General features: G+C 42.4%; 1 protein-coding gene across 2 annotated transcripts in view; it reads left to right on the top strand.

Moving 5' to 3' along the window:
- Window positions 1-19,620, top strand: part of LOC122778417 (neuroligin-3-like) — a 109,225-nt gene that overhangs the window by 69,789 nt on the left and 19,816 nt on the right. For both annotated transcript variants that reach the window (XM_044040302.1, XM_044040301.1), the window contains one exon: window positions 292-477. In XM_044040302.1, coding sequence (XP_043896237.1) covers window positions 292-477 — 186 coding nt within the window. The remainder of the gene's footprint in view (window positions 1-291; window positions 478-19,620) is intronic.

The following is a 19,620-nucleotide window of genomic DNA, read 5'->3' as shown; positions in this document are numbered from 1 at the left end:
AGGGATGGCACGATGCAACTTCTTACTCGAGTATATCATCAGTCCGAGTCATTTTACACCTTTTAAGCTGTGAAGCTGTTAACAACACCCCTGTGCCATTTCAAGCTATTTAAAAGACGTAATTCTCCGATCGTGATATTCCTTTTGCCATAAAGAAGAAATAAACAGCCCACAACATGCCTCTGCTGATTTTTATTGTATTGGACTTTCCATTTTGTATCTGTCCGATCCAGTGATTTTGACCAGCTCCTTTGTTAACTCTCTCAATCCTTTTTTTTGTTTGTTTTGTAGGCTTCCTCAGTACTGGTGACCAGGCCGCTAAAGGGAACTACGGGCTCCTGGACCAGATCCAGGCTTTGAGGTGGATTAGTGAGAACATCGGCTTCTTCGGTGGAGACTCCAACCGCATCACTGTGTTTGGCTCTGGGATTGGAGCGTCCTGTGTCAGCCTGCTCACCCTCTCCCATCACTCTGAAGGTACAGTACAGCACAGCAGGGACGGGGGATGGGTGATACAGCTGTAGAACTCATGCCTGCTGGTGTGTAGGCAGCTTGATATTAGAAACGTGGCGATGCAGGCCGCAAGTTATTCAGTAATGCATTCTGCTTTACTGTGCAGCCTGGTGAATGTGAAGAGGCAGGTGTTTGCATTTAAATGACCGCGATGTTCATTTCGCTCGGGAGATCGGAGCGACGCGGCAGACTTAAAACCACATGTGAGACTTTTCTGGTTTGTTCGTGTAACGTGTGAGTGAAACAAACATGGAGGTTTGAATGTGTCTTTGTAAGCAAGATAAAGGAGGACAGAGTGTACCACAGAGACTATCTAGTGGCAGACATATTCAGGGTGCATGACATACACACTCCCACCGCTCTCTTTGTATTCAGTGGTTTTTTTTATCTGCTCGCTGCCTTAATGCTACTTCATGATGATTTACTGCCCATACTGGCCATGTCTTTAGTACTAAATGCAGCATGTGTGCTTAACCTGGACATGTGGTAAACATGCCTCATCCTTATGCCCCTCTAATGCATCATTCTATTAAAATGGAGCTTACATGCAAGTTCTTGCAGGAAGTGTATTTGCCCATGTGATTGAACCTTTTCTCTGAGCTCCAGCTAAGCATATAAACCCCCAGCTGCACCCTGCAGAGCCACATAAACCCCACATTGTCCTTATTAACCTGCAATTATCATTCTCCCTATGTTTAAAAGATGGCTGTTTTCTTGAATATAATGGATAGCAGCGCCGTGTGTCCGCATCAGGCTGCCGTTGAAGTGTTGTCGGAAAGCAATGTTCACGTTGTTTTTTTTTCACATCGTTTATTTTGTGCTAACATTCTAAATGAGAAATCTTTACATTGGGTCACGTCGTCCGCCTGTGAACACGTTGTTGTTAACCAGCCAGAGATGCTCTGTTTCGGACACACATGGGTATTTACTGTACATTATATGGAAGTGAACTACATTAGTTCTGTTAGAGAGAGAGTTGGTCCTGGACGACACTGTGGTCATGAAACTATAAAGTGGCACAGCTGCACGAGCGCCACACGTTAACACTTACTTACGGCAGAGTCAGAATTTTGAAAGAGGTCATTTGAGCTGCTTTTCTTTGGGCTCCCTCACAGTGCCAGGGATTTGTGATTTGTTTTGCGTTCTCCAATTTGCATTAAAGTGTTACTAATTGCCTTGATTTCCTCCGATGAATGATGACTGCTTTTCGATTGAATTTTTACCATAAATGCTTTTTATTCATACTCCATAATGCTACGCTCCATGTAGCATGTTATTATACTGCCAGTGAAACCATCTCCTCTGCCTTCCAGTAAATTGGATATTACTGGGTCTGTTTTTTGTTTTTTTTTTCCTGAATAAATATGTATGCCCCACTGATGGGATGAAAAAAAGAGCCAGTAAAACTTGAGGGATCATAGGAAATTGAAACGAGAAACCTTCTATCAGGCCAGGATTCTTGCTGTGAATGTTACCAATGGCAATCAGATTTCACAGTTTCTCTCAGAGCACAGATTGTTGTAATTGTGTAAAGTTTAGAACTGGAGTGGGCTGCAGGATGAGACCGGAAATCTGAGGCTAGATATATTATTTTGCACCTGCTTTCTCAGCCTCCGCTGTACCTTGGCCCTCCTCTTCTGTACCATAACTGTCAAACTGAAGCCTAGACGTTCTTGTTGCCAAGACGACAGAGTACACAAGAAAAGAATCAGTGTCTGCACCCGCAAAGCTGTGAAAATGAAAGTAAAAAATCTATAATCAAATGAATTACATACTGTGGTACGAGCACACCTGGTTTCAGGTGGCCTCTAGTCATGGATTTGTGTAATTGTTTTCTAACTCTGTTAGCAGACCGCTGCAGCTCAGGAAAAGCAACCTTATGTGAAGTTTTCTAGTTTACGTCAAAAACAAAATTGTCAGCCGCTCACTATATGGATGGCACCGCCCACACCTCCTGATTTGACTTTTTAGTCTTGCTAACAAATAGAAACAGAAACACACAGGCACTTAGAATGGCAGCGTCACACTGAATGATGCTGTTGCAACATATTTGTATATGCACGCAAACACACACACACACACAGGCACACACCTGCACACACATACGCCTGCACACAAATGTTTCCCTTCACCTGCTGCTCAGATGCAGGAAAACAAGGCCCAGGTAAAAAAGGGGAAGTAAATCAGCAATGACACACTGTTCTGGAGCTCCCCAGTGTGTCGGTGTACTTAATGACAGTATTCCCACTCTTACTGTACACAGTCTGTCATCACTGCCTATAGTGCATAGACCTTCCCTCTAACGGAGACTTCTTTGGTGCCTGTTGGTGGCAGGACGACAACTTACTTCAGATGCTCCATGCTCCTCCTGAAGCCTATTTAATAAGCTGGATCCTATATCATTCCAGCCCTCCAGCCTCTCTCTCTTTGATTGCCGGCTCCTCTGGACTGGCCTTAGTGGCACCTCCGTGTGGGCGTGCAGGGGCTTCAGTCATAGGGTACATCCATCACTGAACCTACTCTTTCTGGTGTGTGTGTGTGTGGATGCTGGCTTGGATGTCCTCTCTTGAGGGTTGGATTTTTTAGACACTGGTCCCTGCCCTGCCTCCTTCATCTTATCTCCCCCTCACTGCACCCATCTGTCTTCCTGCCTTCACACACAGTAAAAGCATGCAAGGGACACACGCTTTCTCTCCATGTGCCAGAGTGTCTCTACCCTTCTGCCTCTCTGGGTTTCAGCCCCCTAGTCTGCCGTATGTGTGTGTGTGTGTTGTGTTGCTGTTAATAAGATGGCTGCCTTGTCTTCTCTGTGGCAAGCAATCTAGCTGCACATCTGAAACTTTGGAGGGAGAATGGTCATTAAAAGCACAGTCTCTCAGCAGGAGTGTTTTTGACCAGCTTATTAAATATAGCTCAACAGTTGTGTTCCTGCAGAGGGAAATATCTGTCCCCCATCTTCCTTTTCTCCAGCTTCAAACAGAAAACAGCTGAAGAATTTCAGAAGCAAGGACATTTGCAAGTCCCATGTATTATCTATCTATCTCACGGGCATTAATCGAACATGCAGATTTGCATTTTTCCCTATCGCCTAATGATCATTATGATTTGAAAGCGAGATGGCTTCTTTGCATGTGAACGGAATACCAAGTGGCCAATGACTCAAATGTGTTTTTTTTACATAGATCTCTTAATACTCGTGTAAGTCAGCGTGTGTTTCACCCCGTACAACCTAAAGGAAAGAGGCTGTATCTACACGAATGTGTCTGCTTCAGTGTGCGTTTCCCAGATGTCCATGTCTGCGCACGCAGCAGTGACTATCAACAAGGCACACACGAGGGAAGGGCTAGTTCTAGAGGCGCTGAAGGTCATTTTGCTGCTTTTTTTCCCCCCTCTTCCTGTAAGCAATCAGGATAAAAGCTCCGCTTCGGAGGAAGTGCTCCCCATTTAATGGAACGTCTTGGACATTAAAGACAGCCAGTGTGGAGGAGCCTTCAAGCCAATGTCAGCTTTCATTTTTATTAAGACTTCTGGGTTATTGAGGACCATAAATGTGCATGTTAAATGCTTGGGTTTTATTACAGTGGTGCAACGAGCACCGAGGCTTTCTAATGCAAGACACCACAGAGCTAACACTGAAACCACATGAACCACAAGCATTAACAGGGCAGTGTGACAGGTACTGGGTTTATAAATTGATAGAATATATATATATAAGTGAAAAAGCATCATTGGAAGTGCAGAAAAAAGATCTGAATATTTCTTTAATAAAATGGCATGACAGGTTTTTTTTATTTTATTTGTTTTTTTTCTAAGTAAATCTGAAATATTACCTTTATCAATGATTGCCGTTCAAGGTGAACATCTTGCTGTTGACTTTCTGAATAGTGAGCATGGTTTCGCGATTACACAGAGACACAATCTGCCATGTCCTTCATGATATAGTATCAGAGGATTCGCAGATGATGTGTTTGTAAATCAAGTCCTTAAATCATCTCAAGGCAAAATGGGATGGCAAAGAAACACTTCACCCTCAGTTTTACACACACACACACATTTTATTGAATGCGGCACTAATATATGACTTTACTGTACATTATTCCATAGACATTTTATTCTGCACTTATTAGAGACATTACATAGCTCAGTTGGCTTAAAAAAAAAAAACGCCTTGGGATCTTTCCAGAGGAGCTGGTTGAAGTGGCCGGGGAGAGAAGTGTCTGGGCTTCTCTTCTGAGACTGCTGCCCCCACGACCCGGAGTGGAAGACGATGAGATGAGACTTATTAGAGGATTAGTGGGTTGAATAATAGAGAATATAATAAATAATTGATCGCTGACAAATAATCCCGTCTAACTTTTTTGTGGTGAGGAATCAAATCAGTTTGTCACAATTAAATTATGATATTAAGTAGCAATGACAACAATAATTTGTAATATAATAATGAATTAATAATATGTGGATTTGCATTTCATAATATCAATATAGAAGCTTGTTCATTACACCACTTTACACCAGACAGGCTGAATTCAGATCCAGCCGTGTGTGATGGAGCTCGGTAAAAGTCAAACAAAATTTAATGAGCCCATTGTTATTGTGTCTCCCCTCAAGTAAATGGTATTTCATTTGCTTTATGTATGTACAAATACATCATCGTTATGTGCATTGTTTCACACGAAGCCAAGTCACAGCATAATTCTGTGGGCAACATGTGTCACGCGTGGTGCACATGTAATGCACGCGTCAAAACAATTAGCCTACAGTCACGTTTGCTAAATTAACTGGAAACTATTTGGGTCAATAAATCATTAAAGTAGTTTTTTCGAAGCAGACAAAAGGGTGATTACTGTAATAATTGTTTTGCAAGTACTTATATGTAACACACATACTTATAACTATATATGTGTTACTGCTATATTTCATCTCCACCTGCTTGAGTTCGCCTACAGCACGAGGAATGTATAATCTATAGTCTCGGTCCTCTAGTGATTCCTCTGCAAATGATCACTGTGCTGTTTCTGGCATGTATTTAACATGTGGACCTGCAAAGGAAGAAAATAAGACTGACAACAACATTTACTGGACCTCGAATCAATCTGCCTCTGTCAGTCTTGCTGATACAGTGATCCCGGTGTGGGATTGTAAAGCCTGCGTTGCCATGAGCAGCTAACCTCTGCTCTGACAATCACTTACCATGTGCATGCTGGCTCGTGGTTGTCCTTTGAGGCAAAAGCACAAGCTCGGTTGTAGTGCTACAGCTGGAAATTGTGAGGATGTGTTACGGTCTTGAAATATTGATACATAATCCAGAGCTAATACTAACACTGCTCCACATTACCCTGTTCTTGAGAGTGGAGGAGGAGGAGGCCAACAGGCCGTATACGTCGATGAAGAGTGTGTGAGTGTTGCACTACATCACTGCTTTAGCTGTAATATTACATCTGGCTGTGACCTTTGAAAATAACACGTGTGGGTTTCCTCTCTGAAATTAGACCCAGGGGAGGTTTTCCTTGTGGAACAGCCTGCACACCCCCTACTCCCTATGTCCCTCTGCTGAGCTCTCATCATACAGATCTGAAGGTGCAATCAATCCACACTCAGTGTCATCTTCATTTTTGGCTCGTCTCGGCGTCCCGTGGATCAGCCATCCATCGGGCGCAAGTTTTAGCATTAAATAAAGGCACATTGCAAGTGCTGGAATGTGAATGGGAGTCACCAGGAAAGATAGCTACATAACCACGTCCTTCATTCGTACGGGATGCGGCTGCCATTGTTGTGCAAATACCTTGTGCTTGAGAAAAAACAGGGACAATTGTCGAAGTTGAATAGATCCAATTTCTGAAGTGTCAAAGGCATTCAGCAACTCGACACTGTAAAGGGTGTTTGGGGCAACAGAGTGCTTCTATCTCGAGGTTTGATTTGGCTGTTTTGCTGAAAGGTGTCTGTGCATCTCAGGGTGTGAAAGAGACCTCTGCGAGACGAGAGAATGGGGACGCGCCTTGTCGGATGCAGTATTCTTACACCTCGATTGACAAGAGCGATAATTAAACCGGGGGACGCCATCTCTGTGGAGAAAGAATGCTTGTATTTATTTACGCTGACTATTCAGGTTTGTTGTCTTCTATACTGTGGCCATCATTGCATCAAAGTCAACTGAATTGAACTAATGGCCTATGAGGCATTTTCCCATCGTGCTTTGAATGGCAGTGTGTTTGACTCTGTGTAGCAGAGAAGAAAAAAAATGTTGTTGTTTTTTACAAAACAAAGATAGTGGATTAACTAGAAATGAAATCCTCCTACTACTAATAATGCTCTTCAAACTTGAAAAGAATTGGTAATGCCCTATTTCTGGCAGCAAGTAGGTTTTATTTTCTCTCACCACTGACAAGAGAAAGAGTGTCAAGCAGAAGAAGAAAAGAAAACGGGCTCTATGGAGTAATTTGAGGTGGAAGAGGTGTTATTAGGCTAAAGATGACTTCACTGAGGTCAAATAACTAGTTTGAGGTAACACTCCAGAAAACAATATCCAGCTGGGCTGTCCATCAGACGGAGGCAGCTTTACCTATCCCTAGCCAGACGAGAGCAGAGGAATGAAGAATTGACAAATGGCCCAAAAACAGTGGAGGCAGTTCATTCAAGCAGTCCAGCCATCCGTCTGTCTGTGCTTGCAGCAGGTAGTTGAGCCTATAAAGCATAGACTTAAAGGTCTTAAAGAGCTGAGCAGCAGGTCAGAGAAAGAAGCAAGGGGGTAATTGAGTACTTTAGTAAATCCATGCCCCCATCAGCCAAGATATAATAGAGTATTGCATATACCATATACCTAACCGTAACTCATATCTACAACTGTACCAATGAGCTGTGGCAGCTTGAGCGCCACGTGGCACACGCAGTCTATTTCAGCGACATTCTTCAGGACAATGCGACGCGACACATGCGGTGATGCATCGCTGAGATTGCTTTTGGAATCTAATCGAAGCTGATGAACAAGGTGACGACAGAATATGTCATCTGTTGATGACCTGCAGTCCCCCTGTGAAGAAGCTGGAAAGTCATTTGCTCAGGTAGATGCCATCTATGAATCATTCTTGGTAAATCACTGTCAAGGGCATACTTGTGGACGGTGACAGTCAGCCGAGGTGGAAGGGGAGCAGTGGCTGCAGCTCCTGTCTGTGACCCTGCCTTGTTTGATCGTGTTAGGCTTTAGATCAGTTAAACCAATAGCTGCATCATATTGTTCCCAGACTGTCTTGTCGGCTTCCTCTCTTGATTGGTGTAATGACTGGAAATTTCGGTCTGTCTGTGTGTCTTGTTTCCACCGCCTTAATCTCTGAGGCATTTTCTTCAGCTCCTTTTCCCTGTTCCTCATAGCCGTTTCTTTCTTTCTTCCACTACACCACCCTCCCCCATGTCTCTCTTTCGTCTTCTCACCATGTCTCTCTCTCTCTGTTTCACTCTTTCTCTCTCTGGCACCAGTGTAAAGCATCCATTATAGAGCGATGCATGGGTGTCTGTGTGAGTGGGAGAGAGGGACTTGGCACTCCTCCTGCCCCACCTGCAGAGGAAGCACTGACAGCTGAGCACTGGGGGCTCATCTCTCCACCTCCTCCTCCTCTGCCCATCTCCACATCTCTACTGACCTTCCTCCTCCTCTCACACCTTCTCTATCTCTCACTTTCCCTCCCACCCTCCCTTTATTCCCTCTTGTTCCACACATATTGGCCCAATTTCGGCTACTGCTCACTAGTCTCAGTTATACACTGTTTTTACATTTCATTATATCCGTGTGTCCCTTTCTTTCGTTCCCTTTTTTGTTTTCTTTGCTGCACAATTGTGTTCCCTTTTCCGAAGCTACGATGGAACAAGTGTCTGTGCACATGTGTTTGCTCAATTTGGATTCGTTTGGTACGATGTTAAGTAGGTTGTTGTTTCAGTGTTTGTCTGCCAGATGAACGACCACAGTATAATTAGCTGACCTTTAACCTCCAGTGGTGACCATGAGCACACTGCGTTTGCATGTCGGTGAATGACAGATCGCCTCTGCAGCTACAGTGAGACCAGTCCTTCAGTGTGAGTACACCTGTTTACCGCAAATACACTGGAGCTGCTTACGAAGCCACGGCTTGCTTGATAGCAGCATCACACTTCTCCTCAATTTCATGGGTTCGCATTACATGTGATTTATGTACATCTGCAGTTGGACGGGGAACATTACCAGGTGTTTCAGCCTGTTACGGGTGCTGATTTCGAAACTCCTAAGTTATTTTTGAAAGGGGAAATGTATGACTTTGTGCTCGTTTAATTCTGGCAAAACCACTTTATCTGCGCAGGCGAGAAAAAAAAAAAAAACCTGCTTTTAATGCATCATAATAGACATCCAGAAATATATCATTCCATTTACATACAGCCTGCTTGCCACAGTCTCTGCTTGCAGACAGAATGATTTGGAAGGAAAATTGTTTGTTTTTTTTTCTTCCGTATGTGATAAAAAGTGTTGGATTGGAAAAACATTAGTTGAATTATTGTACTGTTGGACTACATTAGCGTGATTTGCTGGGCGAGAGCGACAATGTGACGCAGGGAATGGTTTTCACGTATGACATTACTATCATTATCGCTGACATTATGTGCTGTAGAATTTTATATTTCAAAGTCTGCATGTGTGCTTTGTTGTCTGGCATTCCAATTATTTAAAGTGCTATAGGTAGGAGACATAGCATTTCTTGTTAAAATGGAACACTGGCTTCCCTGATAACAATGATCTGTTGTGCCACAAACTGCCACCCACCCAATAATGCGTCTTGTGTAACCGTTCGGTAGAGCTGCTATAGCAGTATGCATCGTAAAGTTACCAAGTGTGACAGACATTTTTTCCACCAGACAGGGAAGCAAAAACTGGGAATTTCAGCTGTGACTCTCTGTCCCTCACTCTCATACACTTTGTCAGTGGATTATTTAAATTATATCATGTTTTTAGTGTCTGGTACTTTTGTGAAAATGAACCAAATAGGTTTAATGTGGGCAGATGATGGGGCAGTTATGTATGTGTATGTGTTTGTGCATGAACACAGTGTAATGCCGGGCGTAAGCCTCATATTTCCATATTCTACAAAATCTGGCAGCCATGCTGATGCAATGATTTGAATTGGGATTGCAGTAATTTTAAAAGCTAAAGGTCACTGTTTTACATATTTTACACACATATAACCTTTACATTTTAAAGTGAATACTTTAAAAGTGTTTTAGGTTAGAATAATTGTATAGGGCAAGTTTAAGTTCAGGGTAAGATAATAGGCCAGTCGTATATCACTGTAATATGTGCTTGAAAATCATGGGAATGTGTGTGTGTGTGTGTGTTGTCGCCTACCTCACAAGACAGTCAATTCCGGGCAGTGCGAATGCATTAGCCTTAGCTATGAAATTTGCATAGTCTGAGCACAAGTGAAATCCCCATTGAGAGGAACTTCAGCAAACATGCTGACAAGCAGTATCCTCCATGGTAAAGGGCTAACATTGTGCAGCCTGACAAAAAGACTAAATCTTTAGCTCTTGGGCCTGCAAGGCTGTAATAGATTTTTAGCTTAGAGAGCTAACATAACCTATAGATCCTTTTTAGTGTAAAAGAGAGGGACTCACAAAATCGAAAAGCCACTGTTGGAGAACAATATTACCAAAGTGTTTTTAAACAAATTCAAAACCAAATCCTTGTCCCATGGGTAGTGAACTTTACATCAAGCCTTAGTGTTTGTTTTGGATCATATCAGGACAGAGAGGCTGTTGCTGCTGACAACATTTTAAATAGCTATGTGCATGGCAGTGACGTGCGGTCAGGGGACATCATAACAACTAAAATACTGACCTATTATAGTGTTATGTATTATAGTATAGAATAGTGACCTATTCAGTCTTTCTGATCGGCCATAAATGTGCAGTGAACATGCACAGGGTGAGGCAGAAAGTACGTGGGTAACAGGTGCGCGTCGCTGCATGCTCTTCTTCTATAGAGGGTGTTTTTTACAACAGAGAGACAGAGATATTCTTGGTGCACAGACTTGTAATATATATACATATAAAGATCATACATGATTTTCAATTTGACCTTATATTAATAAATATTCTTTTGTTCGTTTGCTATCATATTGTTGAACAGCATGTAATTGATTAAAGCATAATTAAAAGCTTTTAAAACAACTAAATGTTTTCAAAATTGAAATGTTAGCTTCTATTTTGGATTCATACATCGGACTCCTAAGGATTTAGTGCCTCCCCGGTCATGAACCTCACCGCACGTCACTGCTGCATGGTTAATTGAGTCTAAACAGTATGTGTCTGTATGCCCACGACAAACGAGCAGGTACAAATCATCCTCCAATTACATGTACAGTCAGTCAGTGATTTGCATCTTTCTCCGAACCAGCAAAGTGACATGGAAGTGTTGGATTTTAAACACTGTTGCAGTTGGAGTCTGGTTTTCCGAGTCAGATAGATAATTCAAAAATAATTTGTCTTCCAAGAAATGCCCCAGATAGACGCAGCTTGTACAACATTATCAATATTACAAGATTAGTCCACAGTGGCTGGCCTTTGAGATACAATTCAACACTCCGTGAAGGCGCTTAACTGAAAAAAACCCTCCTGAGGCACCTTAAAGCCCTCACGTGTGGAATTTGAAAAGTTTACCGTGGCAACTGCAGAATCCAAACTTGACACATTGATGACATATTTGCTTTGTTTGTCGGAATATTGTGGGTTTCATGATTTGAAGGATGATTGTAATATGTAAATGGTATGTTTTGTGTTGATATTCAAAGAAAGAAAGAGCTATTCTTTGAATAAAGACCTTTACATATCTACAATAAAATGGCAGCCTATAAATAAAAGTTTGTACAATTTTTGTAAGTGAAAGTTATTTTAATTATTATTGAAAAAAAAAAAGAAAAAGATTTTGCTCCCTGAACAGCTGGAAGGCTTTTATTGTGAAGCAGCTGTAGAAACTACTGGCGGTGTGTTTGCTGAGGAAGAAGAGCAATGTACAGTAGGATTTAAAAACCAAACTCCCAGTGCGACACCCACGTTATCTATGAGCTAACAAATGCAGATAAAAGCAAACACTAAAGGGAAGGTTCTTTCCCGAGCAGTTCATTATGAACACTTCACTCTTCACCACAGAGACAAATGTAGCTGTGTGAAGAAGCGCTATTTCCACACCTAAGCACACCTGGCTAATTGCTGCAAAACATATATATTTAAGTGTAGACGCTGCGCATCTCGACACTTGAACCGCAATGCAGTTTATTTAAAACAGGAGGCAGCCTCGAAGGGTATAATGAGGTGGTGACCTGAGATTTTACTGTCAAAAACTGTCAAAACGTTTAACCAAATCAAATATTGCTTCTTACTCGTCAAACATAATACGATCATGATTTTAGATAATGAAAAATAGGCATCACTCCTGAAGCATTTCTTCCTGTTTTCTTAGTAAAGGCTGTTTGAAGAGCATGCACCCTCCACACTATTTCAGATGTTGACAAAGCCATATGGCGTGTCTCTAATCTTGATCGATGCCACCACCACTGTGAACACTACTCACACTGCAGAGCATAATGAAATGTAGCGACGCCACATTTCGCAAAAAATCATCACAGTGATTTGTTTATTATTCATTACGAAAGGCACCGGAGCTTCTGCCATTTTCCAGCTGGAAAAACAATGCAAAGGAGTGTTTACTTTCCAAACACAGAGCAGCACACAAAGCTCATAAATATGTCTTCACTGGCGCAATGTGCTATTCTTAGGGTTCCCCTCAGAGCCACTATCTAATTGGAGCCTTGTTTGTCCTATCGGTAAAGCTATCCTCTGCACAGACTTTTTTTTATGAGGCTTCTGAGTGACTGAGATTTCCTGTCTGGGTTTCTGTGGCTTTTTTCCACCATGTCCCGGGACTCCTGCTCATCGGTGAGGGCTTCATTAGCCGGGAATGGGAGGTGGCAGCAGAGAGAGAACAGCTGTTTAGCTAACCACTTGCATTGTTAGCCAACCTTCTCCGTATGCCTAACTGCCTAAATCCGTCCCCTAGCTGCTAATAGAAAGCTCATTAGGAGAGGGGAGGGAAACTGGATGGGAAACAGCGCCTCTGTGCTACAGTACCACCAGCCTCAGCTTCTCCTTCTCTCCCTCTGGTCTCTATTAAGGAGTTGTATGGAATACACCTTCCCTCTATGGATCAAATACCAATCCAGCTCATGCTATCCTTTGACCCTGACCTCCTGGGAGAGAAAACGTACCTGAGTTCTCCTTGGAGACCGCATCTGTAATACCAAAACATGCTCCTTTCTTGAGATACAGAATTGCAGAGGAACAGCATAGTTTGGATTATTTTTTTTTTGGTTTTGTTTTTTTTCTCAAGCAGTATGGTGTTACATTATTCAAACACTGTTGATTGTACCGCCGTAATTTGTCAGGAACCCCAAAACGATGAAGCTGGCGAGCCTAACAACATGGCACGTTGAATATCTGATGGTGTTCATGGGAACAGCTACAGATCAGTGCCAAAAACACAGCATCCTTGTCAATGCCAAAACCCATTTCTGGCCTATGTGTGATTAAAATTCAGACAGGAAAACACGTTTCCATGGAAGTACTTCATCGAATTAACAAAGACCAGTTGCAAACATTCCGCGTGCGGAGACACAGGCAAACAAAGTGTGCGACGACATGGGGAGAGATTGACAGAAATCAATGTGCGCTAGGACTGATATGCTCCGAGCTATTTACAGTAAATGACAGCAACCGTAGGCTCTGCTGTCATGTGCAGATGTATCAGGGAAACGTGTACACAGAATACAAACTATTCTCACCTGTGAGAGCACGTTGTCAAATATGAGATAAACACAGTGAATGGAGACAAAAGGTTGTTCTTCAAAGAATATTTAAAGATATCGGAATAAAAAATAGCAATTACACATCTTAAATCTTCCTCTTTCCATCCTTATGTTAACTGAATGTGTCATTTATTTAATGAACCCAATTGCACATATTTACATGACATTTCTAAATAGTTTCTAAATCATTTCTGACTTTATTACTAATATACTGTATATCTCAATTGTTATTAGTATAACTCTACATTTGCATTATATTATGGTGCATTCTGTCCATTCTTATTTTCCCCCCATTTATATGAAATATAAAGTCCACTCAATTGCAGCATGACAATGAAGCGCTGCAAAAATGTAAGAGCTTAATGGTTTGACAAAACAATCTTGATTCAAGGTTCCTAAACTGATGTGTTCATTCACGGGCTTCTAAAGAGTCCTCATTACTCCGTTAATGGAGACCCTGCAATTTGGCTGCTCTTCGTAAAGACAAGAATGAGGTTTGATACTTATAGCCTAATAGCACCTTTAATTCAGCGTTGCATGTTTTGCACCCGGTATTCGTCAGGATATTACTGCACTTTATCCAGATTTTCCCTGCTGTTTTTTTCCCTACATCAGTGTGAGGCACAGAGCTAGTGATTAAAGACTTTGAATGTTTGATTACATATATGTTTCATAGTATATATTAATTTAAAAGGCTTATTTATTAAAAAAAAAGTAAGGTAATTCAACTTTGTTTTGATATGAAAATGAATCTACACGTTCCAATGTGTTGAGTGAGCACAGCATAATCACGTGGCGCCATAAATTTTCATTAGGGCAGAAATCAAATTTAAAAATGAGAAAATATAGACCCTTCACTAGGCTTTTTCACAGTAGACATTTAAATTGCAGGTTTATACTTATAACATTAACAATGGCTCTGTTCTTAATGTCACAGTGAGCTATGACACGTGGCAGTGACCCAGCATGCAATACCTCTGAAAGTGACGCAGCTAAATGGACTCACTCATTTTATTATTTGCACATAATCCTTCTGTGCCATGTCAAAATATCTTATTTGAAAAAAAGATGATTGGAAAACCTTGTATGAACCCATTGCCCTCATTTTGCCTCATATACCTTGTTCAAGTACATTAAAAGGAGAATGTAAATAAATGATTTGACCTTTATACTCCAGGCTGAGTTTTTGGTAACAGACACCTGTTTTTCATTTCTTCATGTGGTGACAGAAGCTGACAACTACATGCGGTTCAGTCTATAGTCTTGAGAACAGGCTTACTTGATGTCACTCTGAATGTGTGCAGGGAAGAGAATGTCTGTGGGTGAGATATGTGTCAAGTGTTGTGACATTAGTTGCTGCTGAATATGTGTAAGCTTGACATTGAGAGGGAGGAGCGCGCCAGCATGCAGCCTAACTGATCGACAAGCGCGCTCGGTGGCTCACGACGCACAGGAGTCAAATCCACAACCTTATTGCAGAAACATGTATGTGCATGCACAAATACTGTCTAAACACAGAGCGCAGCTTTGGCATTGCCGGGTCCGGACCCGTGGGATCGACTGTCATTAAAGGTTGGCCTGCTCAAACACACCGCTCTCGCAGTCTCAGCTCACCTCAGCTCAGCGCCACACGCGTGCACATGCACATGTATACACGCAGAGGCCTTGTGTACATGAACGTCCACATACTCTCCCGCTCCTTGGGCTTTCATGTGGCTACATCTGCATTTGCGCTGGTGGCAAGAGACACAAGAAAATATCGGTGGAGATATGAGAGTAGATAGATTGCGTCTTAGCATGAATACGAAGAGAAAAACATGACACACGCACACACAGAGAGAGAGAGAGAAACAGAGAGTGGAAAATGTGCATTTCTGTCACATGACTGTAATATTATTTCTTTACTTTGGTATTTTCCTTCCTCCACTGCCTACAGCCTGGTTTAAATGTAAAACACTGATAATCTTAAGTGTGGCTGCTGAGGCGATAAAGGCAACTATTGAATGCCTTATTACCCTCAGTGAGGCAGTAACACAATCTTCACAAGCTGCACAAAAACTTCACGAGGGTGCAGGCGTGTGTGCACGCACAGGATAGCATGCAACGTAAACAGAATTCGTGGTGTGCACGGACTCTCTCACACACACATACACTTATATGTACGTACATGAATACATATGCACAGACTCACAAATAATAATAAGCTGCCGGGGCAGGAATGTGCTGTTCCTTACCATAGATCAGTTCACACCTCTCTGCCCTTGTGCCCAGACCTGGGCCTGTCACTCCAAGTTTTACTCCCTGCTCCACCACTCCAGTGAAATCAGCCAACACAATTTGGGGTATTGAGTTGGTGAAGAAACTGTCCTCCACTATCCATTTGGCCTTTTCAAAGCTTGACAGGAAGGAGCAGAGGTAAAAATACACCACATTCTGTCCTGACAAAAGTTAAAAACTGGCTCGAGTGCTACCGTGGAACGGGAACGTATACAGTCCTTGTCATGAGGCCGGCCAGGCTGAAATGAGATTGACACGGTGCCAAGCATTGAGATGTTTTCTGTCACATAGTTTTTTTTTCATCTGAAATTCAATATGATGCATTGTTGTTACAAATGGAGACGGCGCAATAAATATTAATTACTTGTCCGCTACAGTTTGTGACACTATCAATCTGTTATCAGCTGGCTACACCAATGACTGAAATTAGCTGTCACTTCTCAATATCAGCCAAGTCATCTCCATGCTTTATTGCCTTCATTACAATATTCACTCCTTGGTGCTCAGTATCGTCATGAGGTTGGACAGTAACCAAGGCGTTGGCAAAAGATCAATGTCATGTTGTGTTTGTCTCCACAAATTGAGTAAATATCAAAGTAAGTGCGAGTGTTGATACCAAACACCTTACGGAGAACAAAAATGTGATGTGGACTTGGCAGTGCAGCCGTATCATGATCTTCTGAGGTTCATGTATATTTGATATGTCCTGCCAGATGTGGCCTTGGATTTGTGGCTGTGTATCAGCAAGCAATCTCTCTCACTGCGCTCACAGAAATTAGATTTTATCTCGGGCCCCAAATCTAATACACAGGCTTATATTTACTCACAGTTGCAGAGCATCATAAGCCAATATGACCCTATAGACGGGTGGCAGAGCGGCGCAAAATGCACTTAAATGAAAATGCTTTGAGCAAACTGTTCCGAAAAGTAGACCGGCTCAGAAAACCGTGGAATTTAAGCCTGTGACTGTTTCACACAAACAAACAATCACAAATTCTCATAACAATAAAACTGCGGCATGCCTTTTAAGAAAAAATAAAATAACAGTTATCTTTTGTTTTTCCTCATTATTTAAAGTTCAAAAGAAATGAAATTGTTATTGAATACATCTGACAAATCTACATCAGGAAGAAAATGGTTCAATTTCACTGATGGACGTGAAGTATTTTTCTTAACAATGCAGAAACATCTGATTTGATTCAGCCAAATCGCACCCTCTGATATCATTTCGGAGTCTTTGTACGGCGCTCAAAAACAGCACATATTGGAGATGAAATGGTTGCATGAGTCACCCTGCACATTGAGATACTTGTGTCTTCCTGGCAATGAATGCAAAGTCACAGTTAGCATGCCGAGTGCTGTTTTCCTATGCAGCGATTCTTTGCCTGCCTTGAATACTCTCCTGGGACAATAGCACCCACTGAGGAATTTTAAGTCTTTTTCTTTACCCCCTTATCCTCCCATGACTCCCCTTCTTTGACTGTGCCACAATGAGAATAGATGTCTGCAGCTTAGTTCATCCATATGTCTGTCTGTTTGAATTGCTAAGATATATTTTCTAGTTTGTAGAAATAGCAGATAAATGTGCAGTCAGCACGCTTTTGTTTAGAGGAAGCACAAGTGAAGAATCTCAGATTAATGAACTCTTCGGTCGCCACGTTTTTAATCTCCATAACTGAAGTCAACGTCTCAGCAACTCGGCGTATTTCCTAATCAAAATAAAAACTTTAGAATGGATTGATTCAGATTAGTTTTGCAGCAGATCGATGCTCAGTCGCCGAATGCTGAGTTCGGATCGGCAGCATAAATAGCTCTTAATTGTTGGGATTTCCAGTTGACTTGATTTGTTAGAGAATATATTCAGCTGCTGCTGTTGCTGCTGCCAATGAAACTTGTCCTGGCCTTTTGTAAGGCTGGACATGTTATAACCCAATTGTCTCACTGTCCACTCACAGTAAGTGGCCATAGTGGGTAAAGAGTGTGCCGCTGTAATTGACTCGATTGGAGTTTACTGTATGAAACATGAGGCAGGGACAGCAGACATAGTGCTCTCCAGGGATGGCTTTTTGCAACACTGCTGCTGCTGCTATCTCTCCAATGTGCGTCTTTCATCACACGTACAAAAAAAGGTTAACTCGTACCCCATTTCCACAGGCCAAAATAAACGTTTTAAAACCCATGTTTATATGGGTTTTTGACCACTGCTTGGTCAGCATTCACTCCCAGGTCAGACGACTCTGCAATGCACACGGGTTTTTTTTTTTATCAGCTTTTTTTATATTTTTATAAACACCCCAATGAACACGGTCATTTATTCTTTGTCCTCTTCATTTTTGGCAGTGATGCATCCTTTCTGGTGCGACACCACGGGGCAGATGAACTATGGTGTTAATTTATGGCGTTATTTCGGACCATGTGTGAACTCACGTCATCTCCTCTACAGATGTGTCCTCGCGCAACACTGTCTGCTCGCACGCGGAACTTCATTTTAAACGATGTAGCACAAAAAAATAGTGCCATATTACTGCATTTTTCTAAGCAGGTTCATCCAGGTTCACAAATCCCAGGAATACTCACTTAATTTTAGCGGGGAAGAGAACATATAGAGGCATGCTCAGGCACGTACCAAACACAGCAGTCTTCCTCAGAGTGAGTAAACCCACATTCAAGTGCCGGGATCAAATTTGCAGCGCTCTGAGGTTTTTTTTTGTGCCGAAGAATGAGGCCGAAGGCGAGGCCGACACGTATCCGTCCTATTTTGGTCTACTGTTTGCATGGTGTGCCGCCTCGAATTAGGCTGAGCTTGTGTGGCTCCTGGCTGCAGGGCTACTGGCACAATGGACGGAACAGGGAACAGTGGTGTCAGACACTGGGAGAGAGGAACATGCAGAGTGGCACAGACATAACGAGAAAAATATGTTTACGCTGTTGGAGCCCGTGCCCAGCCTGGCACGTTCTTGCCTGGTAGAATACTTAATCAGCTTGGATGCTGCTGCTGCCGCTAGTGCTGGTCTGACTACTGACCCTAAAAGGTTCCGGTAATAGAGAGAGTCTTTCTAATAGGAAGACCTCTGTAATTTCAAGTGGGGCACATGCAGAAAAGTACATTGCATCAGGGAGAGGTTGTTTTTTTTTTATTGTTTTTTTTTTTAACATGTCCTCTCGTTCTGCTTCATTAATGGTGGTTTAGATTAAACGAGTTGTTGATGTTCTCGGTCGGAGAAAAAAAGGTTGCTGCCTACTATGTGTAGTTCTTAATGAGCTTCCTGAATCATTAGTGTGTGTGTGTGTGTGTGTGTGTGTGTGTGTACTGTACATTACACATTGCCTATAGGTATTTTCCATGTTTGCCAGAGTAGGACTGGAATTCCCTCGAGAACATGTCAAAGTTTAGAGAATGCATATGTGCAGCTAAGCCAACATTTTTACGCCCGGTGCACGAGTGAACGCCACACACCTCGTTTTCCTTTGTGTGTGAGTCAATGTAATCGGGGACATATCCTTTTCTGCACCAGACTCAAAGACTTGTAAGCTAGTGATTTGGCTGCACTGGAAGACTGTGAAAAGGGCTAGGGTAAGCAGTAAGCTTCCACCCACCGCCTGCTTTTAGCCAGGATGTGCGTATCCATCTCAGTTTCACCTCCTATACCCCTGCAGCTCACAGCTAATTTGTTTCTGCAAGACTTAGCCACTCAGACTCTCGCCCTCTCGCTCGCTCCCTCTCGCTTTCTTTCTTTCTATCCCCCTGATTCCCCTCGGGGGGTGCACACCCCTTACGATAATTTGTCAGTCACAAATGCAACTGTGCCCTCTCTGTGGCTTTCCTTGTCCAAAAAATTTAATTCAGCCATCCCATCTGGCTGTCACTGCGCAAGATGTCACCAAGGAGAAAGGTTTGCCATCTCTCCACATCACATGGCCGAATTGTCATATTAGTGTGTGACTTATAGATTTG

Source organism: Solea senegalensis, linkage group LG12 (assembly GCF_019176455.1).
Source record: "Solea senegalensis isolate Sse05_10M linkage group LG12, IFAPA_SoseM_1, whole genome shotgun sequence".
Classification (NCBI taxonomy): Eukaryota; Metazoa; Chordata; class Actinopteri; order Pleuronectiformes; family Soleidae; genus Solea; species Solea senegalensis.
The sequence above is the reverse complement of the archived record's forward strand: the minus strand, read 5'-3'. Positions and strand labels throughout refer to the sequence as shown.